General features: G+C 46.6%; 1 protein-coding gene across 1 annotated transcript in view; it reads right to left on the bottom strand.

The window, feature by feature from the left end:
- The window catches only part of SRP68 (signal recognition particle 68), a 28,543-nt gene extending 9,426 nt beyond the window's left edge, over positions 1-19,117 (bottom strand). Inside the window, exons 1-9 of the mRNA XM_054593347.1 lie at positions 18,924-19,117; positions 17,332-17,398; positions 12,469-12,582; positions 10,444-10,639; positions 9,660-9,742; positions 9,328-9,437; positions 8,869-8,951; positions 7,558-7,698; positions 412-510 (exon numbers count right to left, since the gene is read on the bottom strand). Coding sequence (XP_054449322.1) covers positions 412-510; positions 7,558-7,698; positions 8,869-8,951; positions 9,328-9,437; positions 9,660-9,742; positions 10,444-10,639; positions 12,469-12,582; positions 17,332-17,398; positions 18,924-19,086 — 1,056 coding nt within the window. The 5' untranslated portion in view covers positions 19,087-19,117. The remainder of the gene's footprint in view (positions 1-411; positions 511-7,557; positions 7,699-8,868; positions 8,952-9,327; positions 9,438-9,659; positions 9,743-10,443; positions 10,640-12,468; positions 12,583-17,331; positions 17,399-18,923) is intronic.
- Positions 19,118-19,976: the final 859 nt, after the last annotated feature.

The following is a 19,976-nucleotide window of genomic DNA, read 5'->3' as shown; positions in this document are numbered from 1 at the left end:
ATCACTGGGTAAAATGAGCGCCAGGAGGCGTGGACAAGCAGCGAGAGAAACGACAGAGGGAGAGGAAGTAGGGCTTTTGGTGACAAGGAAGAAAGTTGCAAAAATGGTACTGAGGGTTCCCGAAGACTGACTGAGTGAACTACAGCGACGCTACCAGAAGAAGGAAGCCCTGGGGGCGCCTGCCTGAACCCGAGCCCGAGGCCGAAAAGGGATGCAGGAAGCCACCAGGAGGAGCAGGGGACAGACTGCCTCACCCTGGCGGAGCCCCGGGGCTTCTGTTGTTCGTTAGGCAAGCGCCGCCCCTCGAAACAAGAGTGGCTAAGGGTCAGTGCCCTCAGACCACCGGGACCCCACCCGGGACTGAGACGCCCAGCCCACAGCGAGGGCCGGCGGCCCCGCAGACGGCCCTACCTGATCGGGCTTGAGCTCCTCCCGCACGGCCTGGACGGCGTCCCGGCACTCGCTGAGCATGGACTCAAACAGGCGCTCCTTGGTCTCTTCACTTTCAGCCTAAACAAAGGGGGATGCGGTCAAGGTTTTCCTTTGACTCTTCTGATGGGAGGAGGACATAACAGCGTTTTGGTTCCCCCATTACTCACCCAAAAAAAGTACCCCACATCGGAGAGCATTTCGATTGTTACCATTCTGTACCATATAAAATTTTTCTTACTGTCATATTCATTATTTATATGGAAATGGGAATTATATATATAAATAAGGTGAACATACTGAAAAGTATCTGTGAAACCACTGAAACTGTCAGGCAAGAGATGCTTCAAATTTCTTCCTGTCATAGAAAGGAGGGCTTCCTGCCTTTCCGCTCCTTCCCTGCAATGCTCCGCCTCTGCCCGGGACCTGCCCCTGGCACCCCGGGGCGTCTCACAGACGAGGCCTGGGGCGCTGCTGCCTCGCACGGGCATGCACCGCAGGTTTCCTCCCTTTCTCCCTCCAGGACAAACTGCCCAGCAGAGTCCCCCTACCAATGTAACCCAACAGACGCACTGACACTGGATGTCATCTACGTCTGAGCGAGTGGGCAACATTACTAATCAACACCCATCAGAAACACCCTCCTCTCCCTCTCTCTTCGCCACTGAAACCCTGTGCTCAGGTGCCCCACAGGCTGTGCCGAGAACACCTTCCCGGCAGACCCGGGGGACCGGCACGCGGTGGCGGCTCCCCCTGCGCGGGGCTGTGCAGAGGCCAGCGAGCCGGGAGAGGGGACATGTGACTCACCAACTAACTGTACGGACACCTGCCACACCACAGCGCTGTTCTAAAGAATCCAACCAAGCAGGTGCAAATGGACAAAATGCAGGAAGCAGGTGAACTTGTGTTACTGGCTGACCCGCTGTGCCATTCAACAGTCAACATTCCATTATTTTATTTGCCTTTCCACAGAAACTAGCATCCAATCTGATCTCCTGACATTCAACTGACCTCTAAGAAAGCCTAAGAGAAAACCGAGGACTGCCCACTCCTTTAAGAGGCAAGTGGTGGGGGTTTAATCTGTTGTTCTCTTAAGAACTCATGATTTTCCGAGTTTTCAGTGTGGGAATAACACTTCCTTGTGAATTACCCGGTGTAAATCAAACACACTTTCCTATTTATAAGTCACTTGCCTCTCCTGTTGTCCCCTAACTTAGGGACAAATCAGGGACACAGTCATTCTGTGAATCTATAAAGGCAAACACAGCCACCGTCAACTCACGGAAACCCAGCGCAGCGCTGTCCAACGGGACCGAGGTGGCACAGATGCTCTGGACCTGCGCCGTCTGAGCCGACAGGTGTCAGCCACGGGACCACAGAGCACTTGAGATTTTAATTAGTTTAAACTTGGCCGTGTGTGTTCAGGTGGCTTCTGTTTTGGACAGGGCAGCTCTGGAGAAGTGCACTTCATATAACAACACTGTTAAGCACTTCAAGTTACAAGACTCTTTATAACCATTTCATCAAACTTGCTGGCCAATTTTCTAAGTAAAAATCCTGCAGGACAGGGCAGCCATGGGATCGTTTAACAACAGAAACGAGGTTTATGAACTGGCGTGGCACCAACCACAGAGCTGGGGCCTCAGCAGGCAGGGCGACGCTGCGCCAGCTCTGACACCACGCACTCCAGCAAATATGCCACCAACGCCCTCTTACAGAGGGTGGGGCTGTGTGGGCGGGCGATGGGTGTGTAAGCGAAAAGAGGGGAAACTTCGTTTGACCAGCTCCACAGGACCTGTCTCCTTCCCCGCAGGGAGGGCGGGGCTCAAACTAGAAAGTGGAGATGCTGCCAAGCCTCTTCACTGCCAGGTGTTGCCCGCATCCCCTCTGAGCAGGGACGCCCCTGCCCTGAGGTGCCACCCATTTTTGTCCCACCGGCCTCTTTGCAGAAGTCTGCCACCACAGGGAAGGGAAAGCCTGTCGGAGGGACGACCTCGCTCAGCTGCACTCAGGGACGCAGAGACCACCGGCCTCTGGAGCGGACTCCTCGTGATGCTCCCTGGGTCGGTCAGATGTCTCCACACAGGGAGCTTTGAACATATTTTGCTACTTATTCAATAAGCCTGTCTTGGAAGCTAAAATAATCCTGAAAGGACAAAGGAAAGAGAAATATCTGTGTACAGTGAGAGCAGGATTCCTCAGAATCCACTCACAGGCCTCCCGAGGCAGCCACTGAACACGCAGACAGTGCGCCCAACCCTCGAGGCAAGCTCCGGCTTCCGCGTGTGCTCTGCCTGCGCCCTTTCCCAGCTGCACCTGGGACGCAGAGAACCTGAGGCCCAGGAGGAACATGTTATTCATTAGTCCTAATACACATATCCCAGCTCCACAGTTATAAAACTTGGCACACGCCGGGATGTGGCTCGAGGTCACCTGAAGGCTGAGCAGGGCAGAGGAAAGCCAGCTGCTGTACATCCTGAACTAGAGACGCCCCTGCTATTGAAAACAGACTTTCAGACTGTTTTCACTTGTCTACGAAAACTGCTGGAAGGGGCGGTGTGACTGAGACCATCAAGGCCATCCGACCGCATTCCCCACCGCGCCCTTCGGAGAACCGAGGGCGTGCCCACCGAGCGGAGCGAGCTACGCGTGCCTGGTGAAGGGGGAGACAAGCCTCCCTGAAGGACAGATTTTCTTTAAGAAGAAGGATAAGTGGTCTCCTTTCCACTCAAACAACAGAACATTATTAGCCATGACTCGGTAAGAACCATCAAACCTGTAGATACTTTAAACTGGCTCCCCGCCCCCCGAGAGCTGCCTCCTAACACAGCCTCCGTGGTGACCAAGGACTAATGTGGCAACAGAGAAATAAATTTTAGAGCAAGGCAACACTAAAGACATGGAGACTTAAAGCTTGGCTGAAGAGGCTCAGGGTTTTGCAACTGGATTTTGGCAGCGGATTCGCTCTCAGCTGCAGCCTTTTCAGTCCAATGCTTTTAGCTCCCAGAATTATTTCTTCCTTCCATGGTTCTCAGTAAACTTCCATGCTGTTTCAGCATTTAAAGTCACAAAAGCCTCGACCAGCAGGCAGTGAGGGCTGGGCAGCCAGGAGACACTGACATGAGGGCCTGCTGGCCACAGCTGGCTCCGGGGTGCCAGGCAGAGCTCGGCACAACAGCGTGCGCCGGCTGGGCGGGTGAGGCCCGGCCCCAGCCGGCCAAATCGCGGACGCTGGCAGCAAGGGGCCGGCCAGTGGTTCTTCCCGGGGTTCATCTCAAATGGCGAAAGGTTACTTTCCATGTTTAATAGCCCATGGTTCTTCAATTCAGTAGACATTTAATCAGCTAGATCTGACATCTAAGGGTTTGTTACCTTTGACACTGCATTTAATTATTTTATTTACCAGCTGGATCTGGTGTATGTGTGCCAGAGGACAAGGCACACTGAACTGTTTCCAATATTAAAACCCCACCAGGATTCTCTGGGGTTAATACACATTTTGTTTGAGCTACATCTTTTACATTTACTACATTACTTAAATCTCTGATACTCAGAAGTGACCTCAATACACTGTAATATTGTTAAAACCAGAGATAATTGTATTCACCACAACTGGGACATTAACTAGTAATTAATGTGACATGACACTATAGAGCCTACAAACATTAAAATGATAAAGGAATATTATAAACTTTGACAGTAAATTAAACAATTTTCATGAAATTAATAAATTCCTCTGAAAAATAAAACTCATCCAAACTGACACAAGATGAAGCAGAAAATCTGAATAGCCCTGTATCTTGTAAAGGAATTATATTTGTTTAAAACAAACAAAACCAAATTTTAAAATCTTCCCACAAATATCGAATCATTACGTTGTACCCTTGAAACTAACGTTGTCAATTATATTCCCCCCTAAACAACAACTTTTCCCACACACAAAAAATGCCATTCCCAATACTTTCACTAATGAATTATAACAAACACTTAAGGAAAAAAATACTAATACTACACAAATTTCAGAAAACATAGGAGAAACACCTCCAAAGTTGTTTACTGAAGTATTTATAATCCTGATATCAAACCCTGAAAAAGACATAACAAGAAAAGGAAATTACAGGCCACTATTCCTCATGAAGATATACACATTCTTAGAGGTAATAAATTGAATCAGCAATACTTAACACCACAATGCATCAAAACCAAGTGGGGTTGTCCTAGGTATCAATGTAATTAATTACAATGAACTTAATCAATGTCATTTGCTATGTTAAAAGGCTTCCAATACCCTTCGGCCTTGAAGATCTGAAACTGTCCCCCTCCGGCTCCTCCTAACCCTTCCATCTCACGTGCCGTCCAAACGCTCCATTGTCCCTCGTGGGACACAGCGTTCCTACTGTGCCTGCATGTCCCGATTTTCACTGGGGCAGGGAAGCCTTACCCTAGGTTTCCTGATGACCCAGCGTGACCCAGGAGCAGCGACACTTAGCCACGGAAGCCTGCAGCAGCTGGGGCAGGTACCTTGGCTACTAATCCTGACTCACCCGCAACAGGAGATCTTGGACCAGCCCTCCGGGGACCTGTGTGAACCCTGCCCGGTAGGGAGACCTCTGACCCTTGTGTGCAGAAGCACTTGTATGTTTTCTCAATGCATAACTTTCATGATTGGCCTATTAAAGCACGGCAAAGAGTTATTTATTAAAGAACTGTTTTCTTCTTGATAAGGACTCTAAATTCCATAACAAAACATAGCCTGTGAAGAAAAAGGCCTACTGAATACAGAGATTCCTTTACACTCTCTCTACCTGACTTCTCTGGGTAGATGCTTAATAATAAACAAGAGCTTTAAAATAAACATCTGTATTGAATCAAGATTGAAAATTCTTAAAGAACGTTAATCAGAAGAGAGGTCGAATATACCATATTTTGCCACTCCCACATATAATGTGCAACCATGTTTTTGGCCCAAACTTACAGGAAAAAAAAATCTTCCATTTTAATTTTTTAGTTCAATTTTTTGTTTATTCATATTTAGAAACAAAACTGATTATCATATTCCAGTGTATTATTTTGCATACGGATATTGTTATTGTTTTTTAGAGTTATTACACTTTTAACGTACAGGCATAAATAAAAGAATTAAAAACATACAGATACAGAATTAATACTACCCACGTGTAATGCGCATCCTTATTTTTCCCTCAAAAATCTGGGCCTAAAAAATGCACATTATACACAGCAAAATATGGTATATATTTAAATTTACATGGTATTCTAATTTTAGGCCATTTATTTTAGCACAGTAATCCAAAATATGGAAAAATCCATGTAACAAAGATCCGCTACATCATCATATAGTTTTGTGACAGCCAATAAAATCTTGTGTGTTTTTTTTTTAAAGATTTTATTTAGCCCTGACTTGTGTGGCTTAGTGGGTTGAGCGCCGGTCTGCCAACCAAAAGGTTGCTCGTTCGACTCCCAGTCGGGGCACATGCCTGGCTTGCAGGCCAGGTCCCCCATTGGAGTGTGAGAGGCAACCAGTTGATGTTTCTGTCACACACAGATGTTTCTCTTCCTCTCTCTCTCCCTCCCTCCCCTTCTAAATAGAGACCCTTTCATTTTCTGAAGAGAGAGGAAGGGAGGGAGAGAGGCGGAGAGAAACAATCAGCTGCCTTTCGCAAGCGCCCCACCTGGGGACTGAACCCACAACCTGGGCACATGGCTGACTAGGGATGATACTGCGACCGTCTGCTCTGCAGGACGATGCACAACCAACGGAGCCACGTTGGCCAGGGCAGGTCTTGGGGACTATTAAGTCCAAAGGACTTGCTCCTGATCATCTGGAGAATCCCGACCATTTAGTTAAGCAAGCTGTTGCTGTTCGCGAGCACCCTAAGAGGAACAGAGAGGACAAGCACGGACGCTAAATTCCACCTGCTTCTGACCAAGCACCATATTCACTGGCTGGCTCGGCGTCGCAAGACTGAGCGAGCCCCGGCCGGCGGCTCTGCGGGCGGGAGCGTGGCAGCTTACACCAGGAGGCTGTGCGTTCACTTCCCAGGTGGCAACGAATCGATTATTTCTCTCTCAAACCAATGTTTCTTTCTCTTTCCCTGTTCCTCTCTCTCTAAAATCAAGAAAAACATATCCTCGAGTGAGAATTTTTAAAAAAAGTTTCTCAGACTTGTAGTTTAAGGGAAAAAAAATAAACTTCCTGGTACTGCTCTAGCCTTGTCATTTAACCAAATAAAAGAAACTAGAGGGGCAATCTGCACCACAGACAAAGGCACAAAGAAATTCCATTGTTGAAAGGTGTCCCCAAACCACAGTAGCTATTTTGGAACATGTCACTGAAAAGTTTGGATGCTTAAAACAACTCCCCAGCACAATTAGCAAAGCGCCCCTATATGCAAATTTTCAGGGTCAACAGCTTACTGTGGAGTCTCATGGAAGAAACACCACCGGTCCTTGGTGAGGCTGTGGACACACTGAGCAGCCTGGTTTGTTTTCGGTTTTTTTAGAGGTTCTTTGCCTCCTATGGAGGAGGAGCTCTAAAAAGTGCCTTAATCACTGTCTACTTTGCACACACCAAGAGCACCAGGATCCTATCTCTTGCAATTCACTTGGTTGTTCACACCCTCAAACGGGCAACAGTTACGTCAGCAAGCAGCTTTGCACGAATAGCGCATACGTACCACACACCAAGCGAGATATTCCGGCGTTGCCGGGCTCTCCTTCAGAGGGCCAGGAACAAGAGGCGGCCCCCTAGGGCCAGGATCCTGGGACAGGGGGGCCGAGGCAGGAGGGCCGCACAGCTAAGCGGCTGCACCGCCTGCTGGGCCAGAAGCTGCCCCTCGCCCTAGGCCAGTCCTGCACTGCTCCCAGTTTTACGTCGACAGCTGTCAATCTCTTTCCCCTTTAAAGAGAACATCTCCTCTATAAACTTAGCTCTTAAAATAATTTTATTCAAGAGGGTGCATCTTGAGACTGCTACCAAATCCCCAACAGAATTAAGACACATTTCTGTTTTGTGATAAATGAACACCAACAAAATACTACACTTTAAATACACAAAACACACATCTCTGCAGACTCATACCGAAGGGAGAACAGGTACTTCCTCTTTACCTGCGCAATGGCCGCCTCGTTATCGGCCAATCCCAACAAGAAGATCCTCACTTTGTCGATCTTCACGGGGACCGTCCTCCCCCTCCATTCCACTTCGCTCATGGTAGCGGCCTGTTTGGCTCGAGTCTGAGTGATCAGGGCCTGGAGGGGGGTCAGAGAGTTAAAGCTTGACCTGGCCGGTGTGAGTGACCGAGGTGGGATGAGAAGAAATTAGCACGTGTCTTTTTCTGTAACCAACGTTATTATACCTTATAGAGTACGTGTAGATTTGTATTTAAATTTCTCCTTGGTTAACACACTTTGGCTTACAGGAACTCAAGTTTTAAAAGGATAAAACAGGACGTTAAAAGTCCATCACTAAGTTCTGGTAAGGGTGTAAGTAGAAAAGCATATTTGTATACACCCCAAGCAGAAAAGTAAATTAGTAGAAACTTAAAATATTTTGTCAGTATGTGTCAAAAGCTTTCAAAACATTCCACTTTTAGGAATTTATCCTAAAGAAATAACTAAGAATGTGTATAAAAACTAGAGACATAGATGTTGATGGTAATACTGTTCACCACTTAATAACAGTGAAGTGGTCAATTAAAACAGACTTCAAAGGAGTACTATGCGCCCATCAAAAGATGATGTAGAAATTTATTAAAATGGAAAAACTGCATGTCACATTATATTTTTAAAGAATGTTATGAAATAGTGTATACTGAGATCCCATTTTTAAAAAGCACGCCTTTTTGCCCTGGCTGGCGTGGCTCAGAGGGCTGAGCAATGGGCCGCACACTGAAAGGTTCCGGTTTGATTCCCGGTCGGGACACACGCCTGGGCTGGGGGCCAGGCCCCTGGTTGGGGGCGTGGGAGAGGCAAGCCATCAATGTTTCTCTTGCACATCCATGTTTCTCTCCCTCTCTTTCTCCCCCCTGCCTCCCCACTCTCTAAAATAAATTAAGTCTTTAAATACACAAATAAATAAAATGCACACCTTCCCCCCCGCCAGACATACAAAAGTCTGTAAGTTATTTGTCATATTACTATAATACTGGCTACCTCTGGATGGTAACCTATGTATTGTTCCACCATCCTTTGTATTTACTACTTTTTCTAGGAGCCTACGTTGCTTAAAAAGTAAATGTAACATGGTAAAATAGTTGAATACTTAAAAATATTACATGAGAAGTGTTTTACTAAAAATATATAGATATAAATATGTACATACTAATAGCAATTATATTGGGTGGTGGGATTATGCATTACTTCTTTTTCTGGACTTCTTTAAACCAAAGACTTTTCACAAAAACGTGCATGCTAGATTACCTCCAACTTTTCAGCCAGGAGACCCTCGGTGCCCCCAGACCTCAGCCTCATCTGCATGAGTTCATTGATGGCTGACTGGTCCCCTGAGAACGAGAGAGGGAAACCCTCAAGGGTCCAGCCTGTCCTCTCCAAAACCACGAGGCTGACCTCTGCCGTGACGACGCTCCCCCTACAGGCGGCGCAGTGACCCCCGTCCTTGCACGAGGCTCGCGGGGGCACTGAAGATGGCAGGGCGGGACCGAAAGCTAAGGCCCTGCCTTCTGCGGTCTTCGGCAGGGCTGACAGTCCTACCTTTTTCTTTCTTTCTTTTTATTGAATAATTATAGTATTTTTTCTACCTTTAAGTTCTACCTTTCTCATCACCCAGAGCCCACGCCCAGGGCAGGCGGCGGGGAAGGGGCCGAGCGCCGCACGCAGCCCAGGCTCTCCGGGGGCCCGGCGCCTGGTGGCCCCGCTCACCGATGTTGTAGGCGCAGTAGCGGATGTTGGGCGAGATCTCCTCCACGCGCTGGTTGTACAGCACGGCCTGCTCCTCCGTGAAAGCACTGGCGAGCTTCTCGTAGATGGTTCTGTGAGGAAAGAAACACTAGGTTTCTTCACAGCAGCCTTATATTAAGAAAATAAACTCACATGGAACACAGTGGCTAAAAACAGAACATGTCGCTTGAGGCCCTTCTACCAACTACCAGAGCTGGCGTGTTCTGAGGAGGAAAGAGAATAATCCACACTTCCAAAGAGAAGAAAAACAAGAAACTGTGCTAACTTTCACAGAAACAATCATCGCCACTTACTTGCATTTGTTAAAAGCCTCGATGGCAGCTTTCCACTCTTGGTGCTCGAAGCGCAGCATTCCCGAGAGGTACGCCGTGTAAGCCTGGGGGCGGCAGGGCGGCGGGGCGGCAGGGAGGCAGGGAAGGAGGGAGGGAGGGCGGCAGGGCGGCAGGGAGGCAGGGAGGGAGGCTGCTCAGGTGCCCAAGGCCCGGCCCGCTGCCGCCGCTCAGCCTCCCCAACCCGCTTCGGACTTGGGTTTCAAGGACACGGATACTCGGGGTGACTTTAAAAGAGGAAAGCTTTTCACTAAGCGAATGTGAGACACAGGTAATTTGCTACGATTCATTTATTTCCCAAGAGAGAACTTCAAAATAAAGGAAATTTGTTTTCTTCATTTGACTTAAAACATGCCTCTGGCCCTGGCCAGACCAGGCCCCCAGGCCGGGCACACGCCTAGGTCGTGGGTCTGAGCTCTGCCAGGGCACTGATGGGGCGACTGACGGAAGTTTCCCCCCTCTCTCCCCGCCTTCCTCTCTCTCTAAAAAAATCAATAAAAACATATCCTCAGGTAAGAATTTACAAAAAAAAAGGAACATGAGCTATCTTTAAAAGTCAGAGCTGGTTATTAAAAACCAAGAGCTCAAAACAAGAAACACACCAACTTTACCTTGAAAAACCAAGATCAGTTTTTCATCTCCTGGCTATCACTTTACAACCTAAGCAGCTCTATTCTGTTTAATGGTATTTCATTAAAGCCACGTCCCTGTCTCCCCACTGAGGCAGGGCTGACGCCGAGCTGCTCACCTGCGCCTCCAGCTTGGTCTGGGCGTCCACGCGGTTGCTCTCACACAAGCGCTCCAGCTCCTCCGCGTGCTTCACGGCTTTGCGCAGGCGGGACAGCAAGTGGAACCGCTTCCGGGGTTCCGTGTTGGCTTCCTGTTTGAGCTGCATGGCGTAGCTCCAGGCCCTTTCGGCGTCCATCAGAACCAGGAGCAAGTATCTGAACCGTTGGCGAGAAGAAGCGAGCTGAACGGCAGAGGCCCGAGCGCAGGGCTCAGGCCCGCCCTAGGGCGCCGCCCGCAGCCTCTCAACATCTCCCTCGGCCTCCCTGGCTCGCCTCCTAGTTCCTCCTCCCACGGCATCGCCCCATCGACGAAGCTCCCAAATCAGCATCTCTGATCCCCTTGCCCGCTCGACCTGGGATTTCTAACCAACTGCCAGACGGTCTCACCGAAAAGCTTGCTCCCCCCTCCAACCTGCCAAACCCAGACTGACCCGTCCCAAATTTTAGCAAACAGAGGCAGGCTGCCCAAGCACACGCGGAAGTGGCTAAGAAAGAGGCTTTGGAGTCTGGGTCGGACTTCCGGGGCCATCGTTCACTGGCTGTGTGACTCTGGGCAAAGTACTGATCTTTCTGGGCCCGACTCTCCCATGCAGTACCACATGTAACACACTAGCGAATCTGTTTAAACTACTGCCTTGATTCATCTTCCTTAAATGGCAGCTCACCCTTCTCTCTCTAAAAGAAAGGTTCTCCCTATTACGAGAGTCTCTTCCCAACTTGATCACATCAGATTTATCCAGGAGGTCCTGCCCTGGCCCGCGGCGGCCCCTGTGCTCTAGTTTTCTGCCTGTCTCCACACGCCAAGCGCCCAGACTCCTCGCTGCCTGAGCAGAGGCTAACAGCCGTCCAGAGATGACAGTGCCTGGACGCCACGGCGCGGCGTTTCCTGACACACAACCGTCTTCCCTCTCGCGAACCCGTCACGGCCCCGCCGCTCCCAGGCCGGCTGCTGCTCCCCATTGAGAACCGTCAAGCTGCTCTCTCCCCTCCTAGACTTGGGAGTCAAGGACACACAACATGGCATTTCACTGTCTTGCAGTGCTTCCTGTTTTGTAGTTGGCCTGCACCTCACGACAAGACCGCAGTCAGCGAGGGTTAAGAACTACGCCTCCTAAACTCTTCTACATCCAAGATGGCATTTAGCTCAGTCCTGGTCACATGCTAGGCCAGGGGACAGGAACCTTTTTTTAGTAAAAGACCCAACAGTAAGTATTTTAGACTCCAGAGACCATGGGGTTTCCATCACAATTACTGTTATTGTAGCACAAAGCAGCTGTAAACAATAGTATGTCTGTGTTCCAATAAAACTTTATTTACAAGAACAGGTGGCAGGAGGACCAGTTTGGCCTGCAGGCCAAGGTTTGAGGAACTGACCTACAGAGCTGCAACACATGCTGCTTGACAGATGAATTCTTCCGCAAATATGAGGCACGGGTGCATCCAGCACTGGAATACAGGACTCTTCTATCCTCACTTACAGCCAGACTTCGCTTGAGATATGCTGATTTACGCAAGCTCATTGAAATCTGAATTCCGGAACCCTTACCCAATACCTGGTTAGATTTTAATCACCGACTTTAACATTTACCATTCCCCACAGTTCTTGAACAAGTTCTTGAACCTCTTTGAGGCTCAGTTTCTCATCTTTTAACACAGCAATAGTAAAAATACCCATTCCACAGAGCTACCAAAACGTCACATGAGCCCTGGCTGGCGTGGCTAAGTGGGCTGAGTGCCAGCCTGCGAACCAAAGTGTGGCCGGTTCAATTCCCAGTCAGGGCCCAGGCCTGGGTTGTGGGCCAGGTCCCCAGTGGGGGGTGCTTGAGAGGCAACCACACATCCTTCCCCTCTCTAAAAATAAATAAATAAAGTCTGGAAAATAAAAAAGTCACATGAAGAATTTAGAGAGGCTGGCACATCGTAATTGTTCAATAAATGTATTAGCAAAAAGTAATATTCAGCTCCTAGCACTGGGCAGTCAATACCTGTTATCAGTCAGAAGATCTTCGGTTACTTTTTTTCCTGTGAATTTGTGTCTGTTCCCCATCTTGAAGTTGAGTGTTTTCCGGAGACGTCTTTGTCTACGGGAACAGTAGCCCCTGTGAGAAACCACAAAAATTGTTCAGCCAAGAGGACAGTGTTTTCAACAGTAAATTCTATACTAACGTAAGGTCAAAGGTTGCACGTGTTCTACTTATAGTTGCTGTAGGTACCACACAGCATCTTGCAGACATTCATTGAGCTAAAACATGCAGAGCAGCCTGACTGGCATCACAGAGAACATGAAGAGACAGAGGACACAGTACCCGTTCTCAAAGAACCCATACTCTAGCTGGGGCAGATCATGCACCTAAAACGGTAACCGAGACAGCAGCGCAGGCCCTGCCTGGGTAGCTCAGTTGGTTAGAGTCGTCCTGCTAAGCAAGGTTGTGGGTTTGATCCCAGGTCAGGGCACATACAAGAATCACCCAATGAATGTATAAATAAGTGGAACAAATCAATGTTTCTTTCCCTTCCTCTCTCTAAAATCAATGAAAGAAAGAAAGAAAGAAAGAAAGAAAGAAAGAAAGAAAGAAAGAAAGAAAGAAATGAATGAAGAAAAACAGGACAAACGTCCAATTGAATGTAAAGGACATAAGTAATCATTCTCGTCTTGTTAACGCTTTCCCTGGAGCGGACTTGTGACGGGTGTTGAAGGACTGAGAGAGGACCTCCTGCGCCAGGCCCCCTGTGCTCAGGCAGCCCTTCATTCTTAAGTCTGTCACAGTCTAGAGCACTATAATTATGTTCTTACATTTCTGTCTCACTAATAATAACTCCTTTGGTACAGATGATTTTATTTTTAAATTTCTCAGCACAATGCCTAACACATACATGTTCAGTAAAAGTATTCTGACTTAACTAGTGTAAAAATACATACAAAATTTTACCAACCCTTAACCAAATAATATAGCGTATAATTTACAATACCGGATAATATTTAATTGATACTTTAGCATCTTAGTCTTAAAGCTACCAGGGTATAGGTAATTAAAAAGAAAAATAATAGTCTGGCTGAATCTACAGACTAGGTCTTTTCCCTCAATTCATAATTTTTGCTTTATTATCACCCTTTTAAATAATCATCAAATGGAACACTTCTATATTATGGAGAGAAATATAAATTAGTAAATAAAGTACGGCAATATGGATACATTTATCAAGATCCAATATTCATACTTTCTGAACCAACAGTCTACTTCTGTACTATCTTATATTCAAGAAATAATAAAAAATACAAAGGCTTGAACAGAGATGTGGGGAACAAAAACTTTAAACCTACAAAACTGGCTATCATACATAACGAACTTGGGGGAAAAGGTTAGTAAGCTGTGGTATGCCTATATGTTGGGTAATAATGCAACTAGTAAGAATCATATGTGTAGAACATTTCTATAGGCAAAAAAGCGGGATTCAAAGTTGTATCTACAATATGAGCAAGCTTATGAAAAAGTGCATAGAAAAAGACTAGGAAACCAAAAATATTACTTGGTTGGCACACATATACGAACGCATTTATGTATTTAAAGATATAAAAATGACTGAAAGGTACACATTGATGTCAATTTTATGTTATATATATATTTACCACCAAAAATCCAATTAAAATGCAATATTAAAAAAACTGATAACTAGAAAACAACAGAAATTGTAATCAATCAATATCCAATTAACTGGTGAACAGATAAACAGATTGTTGTTCAACCCTACAGGGGATGAGCAACATGTTATGCGAAAGAAACTAGACACAAAAGCTCATAGGCAGTAGGATTCCACTGATGTGACATTCTGAGAAAAAAAAAAAAAAAAACCAAAACCAAACCAGAGGTACAGAGACAGAAAGCAGAACAGTGACTGACAGGAGGGGGGGCGGGAAGAGGGTGCTGACTATGGGGGAACCTTTCTGGGATGATGAAAATGTTCTATTTCTTGATTTTATAATGGTTATCTAACTATACACATTTGCCAAAACTCATCAAACCTGAAAATGATGAATTTTAATGTATATAAATAACACTTCAATATCCTAAGCTTAAAGAAAGATGGGAGCATGTCAAAGGACACAGTAGCCAACATAAAGGAACTTACTGGCCAAATCTAAATCAATCAGAACATCAAAATATATGTGACGGCATCAGATCACAACTCACAGAATCAATCAGGGAACTATGAGTACATATAAATACACTGAAAGCATGACGACAAATGGAATTTTACAGTTTCAAATATTACCTTACAAAACACTTAGGAACAACAAAGGGAAAAGGAGAAACTTGCCAGTGGGGAAGCCTGGCCACCACCACCCTAATCAAGTGATCAAAGTAGGCGTCCGTAGTGGAACACGCTAAAATTGTGTGCCACCAGGCGGGTGAACTGAGGTCAACACAGCATCACTTCTGTGACATTCCTGAAAACGGTGCATAACCTGAATCTGATCAACAGGAGACATCAGATAAACTCAAACTGAATGACATTCTACAAAATAAGTGGCCTGCAATCTTCAAAAGCATTAAGATCTTGCCCTGGCCGGTGTGGCTCAGTGGGTTGAAGCATCGTCCCGTTACCAAACGGTTTCGGGTTTGATTCCCGGTCAGGGCACATACCTAGGTTACTGGTTCCTGATCCCTGGTCCGGGCACGTACGATCCCGGTACAGGCACATATGGGAAGTAACCAATCGACGCTTCTCTCTCACATCAATGTTTCTCTCTCTCTAAAAGCAATGGGGAAAAAAATGCCCTCGGGTGAGGATAAAAATAAATAATCAGTAAATAAAAAAGCATCGAGATCTTGAAAAATCAAAGAAACAGACTGAAAATAAAAGAGACATAAAAACTACATGCAACCATTCTGAACTGGGTCCTTTGTTATAAAGGAAATTACTGGGACAATTAGGGAATCCTGAAAGGGGTCTGAGGACTAGACGCTAACAATCCGCCGTCGGCTCCCTGCTTTTGGCAGCAGCCCTAACACAGGGGCACTTCCTTGTCTGTGGAAGCACACACCAGGGTATTCACGGCCGCTGGGCAGCAGGCGGGCAACCTACTCGCGCCTGTCCAGGAAAACATGCTCCTCACAGAGCGCTTACAAGCATGAGGCTATTTCAGATTTAAAAAAAGTAAGTACTGAAGAAAATGAAGGAAAACTGAATAAAGACAGTATTTTCATATTATTTACATCATTAGATGAGATGATACTAGGAATTACTGTTAATTTGGTTAGATGGGATAACAGTATTTTGGTTATGTTTTTTAAAAGCCTTCTTTGTTGGATACAAGCTGAAGTATTATTGATGGGCGAAGTGGTACGGTGTCTAGAGTTTGCTTTAAAATAATTCAGCAAAAATAACCAATACAGACTATACCGAATGCTGGCAAGAATATGGAAAAACTGGTGTGACGATTTTGAACTGCTTGGCAATGTTACCAGGGCCGAACATAAGCGAATCCCGTGGTATCCCACGGCAGGGCTGGAGCAAGCAGATACGAATGCTTCCCCCCACCAAGACATAAGCTAAGAAAGAATGTCTACAGCAGCACCATGGGAAGCAGCCCCAACAGGGAACTGGCCAAACGTCCCGCAAGGCTACACTGGAAAACAGCGGTGCCCTCGCATGACAGAAAACCACGTAGAGAAGAGAATAAAAGAACTACAACAAATATACACAACAACATGGAAGAACTTCAAACACGATGTTGAAACGAAGGGCCTCACCAAAGAGTATCCTGCGTGATGCTATGTAGATGTTTCAAAAATAAACAAACCTGACCTGCGGTGTAAGGAGTGACCATTGTAGTCAGTGCACTTTGGGAAGGAGGAGTTTGTGATTAGCAGGAGCAAAAGGGGGACTTCCGGGAAGCTGGTAATGGTCTCTTAATCTAGGTGCTGATTACGGGCTGGGCAGAGGTGGATCAATTTCTGTACACTTCTTTGTATATAAATTGTACTTTAATAAAATGGTTAAAAAAATCCTTCAATAATTTTTTTTAAAGGAGAGGGAACAAATGCAATAAAAAAGGGCAGAAAGTTTATCCGTATAATAGAATATCTGATGGGTTCACTGTACTATCAACTCTACATTTGTTTTGGGAAATTTCCTTAGAATTAAAAACAAACCAAGTCCTAACAGTCTCCTATTTAACTCTTCAGTGGCTCCCCCTCTCACCCGAATGAGCGCCGCAATGGCCTACACGGCCCTCCCCGCCTCCTCCCCCGCTGCTCTCCCCCCACCCCCGGCAGCCCCCTGCCCCTGCAGCGCCGCTGGCCCTTCACCGTATGGCTGACTCCCTAGATTCTGAGATGCACGATGGTTTCGTATTACCTTTCAAAGCGGATAGCCAAAGCCTGCATCTACAATATAGAAAGTTAGGTATTTCTGCTTTCCAAGTATTGAGCTGCATTACGCATGAGGCATCTATTTTATTTTTTAGACTCTTATTCAATGTTTTCCAACTTAAAGGCCTTTATAAAAGTTTACCAATGAATTATAATGATGTAAAGCCTTGCATTTAACCAAAACTACACAATATGGTGAAATTAAAAAAAAAATGATTACTATTAGCGGCTTATTAATTTCAGCAGAAGCTTCCAATGTATCTACAATATTGTGAGGGAAAATGAATACAAAGGTTGGCTCCTTTTATTCATTATAAAACTTTAAATTTGAAAGTTATGTACCTTTTGAGAATTCAATCTTAAGTTCAGAACTAGACTTTCTAGGTACACTTTCTGATATTGCAGAGCAAGTTGGATATTAAGACAGGCAAACTAAGTCTGAAAATGCCCCAACGATTTGCACATGATACTAACCTGTACCTCTGGAAATCTCCATGCCGCAAACCGTGCTGCTGCTGGGATTCCTTAATGATCTGAAGAACTGGAGCCAAGGTTGAGGAAAAACTTACAATGGCAAGAACCCAAATAAATCAAAACATGTCTCCATTGGTCTATATTGGTATCAAACCACAGCATATTAAGCATTTCTGAAAAACCTAACATAATAACTTGTGAAACCTGCTGTCAGCATTTTCAGTAGCTACCTTGCCACGGGGCAGGGCTCAGCACATAGAAAACCTGATTGGCTTAACTATCACTATTGAATATTTTCAGACCGAAAGAGGAGGGTATTGCTGGCCACTAAATAAAATTGCTGGTTTCTAAATGCTGACTGTAACTGATGTGGTTCCCACAGATTTACAAGTGGACCCAGTAATTTCCTCAACTCACTGCAGCAGATTCAGGCCATAAATGACGTGTACTTCTCCCTATTTGCATAACCTCCTCCATCTGCCAACTTTAACTTTCCTTAACAGCTGGGACGCTGCATGGTTAGCACATGCCAACCAAACTAGGCCACAGTTTGAATAAAAATATTGAAGTTTTTCTTTTAAAAGAAAAAACCCTGACCAAACTCTCTTTTTAAGAATCTTAAATTTTTTTAAGATAATGTACCAAATTTTAGAAAGTCCAATGACCTTTCTTTCTACAATTTTAGTTTTCTTTCCAAGTTTCCTCAATGCTTCTTTATAGGTGTATTTTAAAATACTGAAAACTAAAAGGACTACTTCAATAATTAAAAAGGAGGAGATACAAGGTCCGCAGTAGAATCGAGGCATCCTAACATCTATTTGGAACAGTAGTTCAAAAAGTAAAACTCCAGCCTCCTGAAAACTTAACTACATTAAGATGTCAAGCTAAGTGTGTTAGTTCAGGAATCCAGCTACATTTTCTCTATTTGTTGTTTCCTTTCAAAAAGCCTCAACTAGTATCATCAGCCCTCAATTGTGATTCCTCTCTGATGTAAACTACAAACCAACTCCTCCAGATCATCTGAACGACTCTCCACAGATCTATTCAAAAATTGCCTACAGCTCTATTCGGAAAATTACACAAGAGATGCTAAAAAGCTACGATGATGTACATTCAAAATGGGCAACAAGCCTTCCCTCAGAGCAGCCGATCTTTGCCTTCATTTCCAGAAGAGCAAACTGATTTATTTTACTACCCATTCTCCGACGCCTGTCTGACAAAAGCATTAAGCCAAAACGCCCAGATCGGAGTTTCCTCTCCCCGGTTCAGTAGATGAAGGTGCAGAGAAGGAGCCCCCAGGGTTGGCCAAGAGTGTCATTGCCGACAGCAGCCCACCAACTAGGCAACTGCGGGGCAAGTGCAGAAATCTACCCAACACTGATGCCGTCTAAAAGGACGTTCCCCAGCCTGGAGATGCGAGGAGGGACCGTTCATAACACAGACCCTGGAACTCCGTCAAAAAGTATGGGCGAAAGAAACTGCCACCCTCGGTCTCCCTGCCCTGGACCTACGGGACCCGCTGCCTCTGCCGCCCCCGGCACGCCAGATCGACACGTAGTCATTCCAAGTTAGGCCCGATTAGTCTAGGATACTCTCCAAGCTTAGGCTATCGCCAAATTCCTGGTTTGCCTTCGATCCGGCTGAAGGTCGCTCGTTTTCCTTATTTTCCTCTCCTCCGGCGCCGCGTCCGCCGCCGCTGCCGCCGCCCGCGCCGCCGCTGCCGCCGCCACCAGGAACCTGTTTCTCAGCAGCCATCTTGCCCAGCGCCGCGGAGCAGGACGGGATAGAGGAGGCGTGACGATCGCGGCGGGAGAGAGCGGGACCTTCCCGGACGGGCTGACGGGATAGCGGCGGACTCCGCCGCCCACGGCCCTGCCCGCAGGCAGCGACCAGTTGTTGCAGGGCGCTTGCGCTTGCGCTTGCGCTTGCGCTGGCGTCCGGGTCCCCAGGGGCGGGGCCCGAGGCTGAAGGCCGGCGGGCGCTGTTCGGATCAGAGCCGCAGAGGTCTTCTCCGGGGCAACCTGACCTACCGTCCACCAAAGGCAGAGAACCAGGAGATGGAACCCCACCTCCTGCATCCTTGCACGGAGGATCCCGCTCACGTCCCGCGCATAGAGACAGCGGGCGGGTGATTAATGACTTCGGATCTCGGGGTATCTACCCCCCCGGGACTCGGGAGACGGGCGTTCACCTATAGGAAGGAAGCACCGACGGAGGAACTTAATGCCTGCTGGGGACCTGTGCCCTTCTCTGGATTTTGGGGCGAGCAGTTCAAAGAGAGAAAATTGTTGAGGCGAGGAAAGACTACGGATCTTTGCTCTGCAGTGTGGCTCTGCCGGTTCTGGAGTCTAAATCCTGCCCCTTCCATTCTGGCTACGCTTTTACTGGTTAGGAGATATTGGGTGAATAACTTTCTCTCCGCCTACACCTTTCCCCCCCCCATCTGTTAAATGGGGATAACTAATTAAGATGGTTGTTACGAAAGTGAAACGAACTGGTGCGTTTTAGTCAGTCTCGGCTTAACATCACTCATCAGCAGGGAAATACAAATCAAAACCACAATGAGTTATCACCTCACACCCATTAGGACGGTTACTATCCTAACGAAATAATGCACTGGCAAGGATATGGAGAAATTGGAACCT

The sequence above is a fragment of the Pteronotus mesoamericanus genome, unplaced genomic scaffold (genome assembly GCF_021234165.1).
Source record: "Pteronotus mesoamericanus isolate MK-2021 breed Mesoamerican mustached bat unplaced genomic scaffold, CSHL_Meso_final scaffold_408, whole genome shotgun sequence".
Classification (NCBI taxonomy): Eukaryota; Metazoa; Chordata; class Mammalia; order Chiroptera; family Mormoopidae; genus Pteronotus; species Pteronotus mesoamericanus.
The sequence above is the reverse complement of the archived record's forward strand: the minus strand, read 5'-3'. Positions and strand labels throughout refer to the sequence as shown.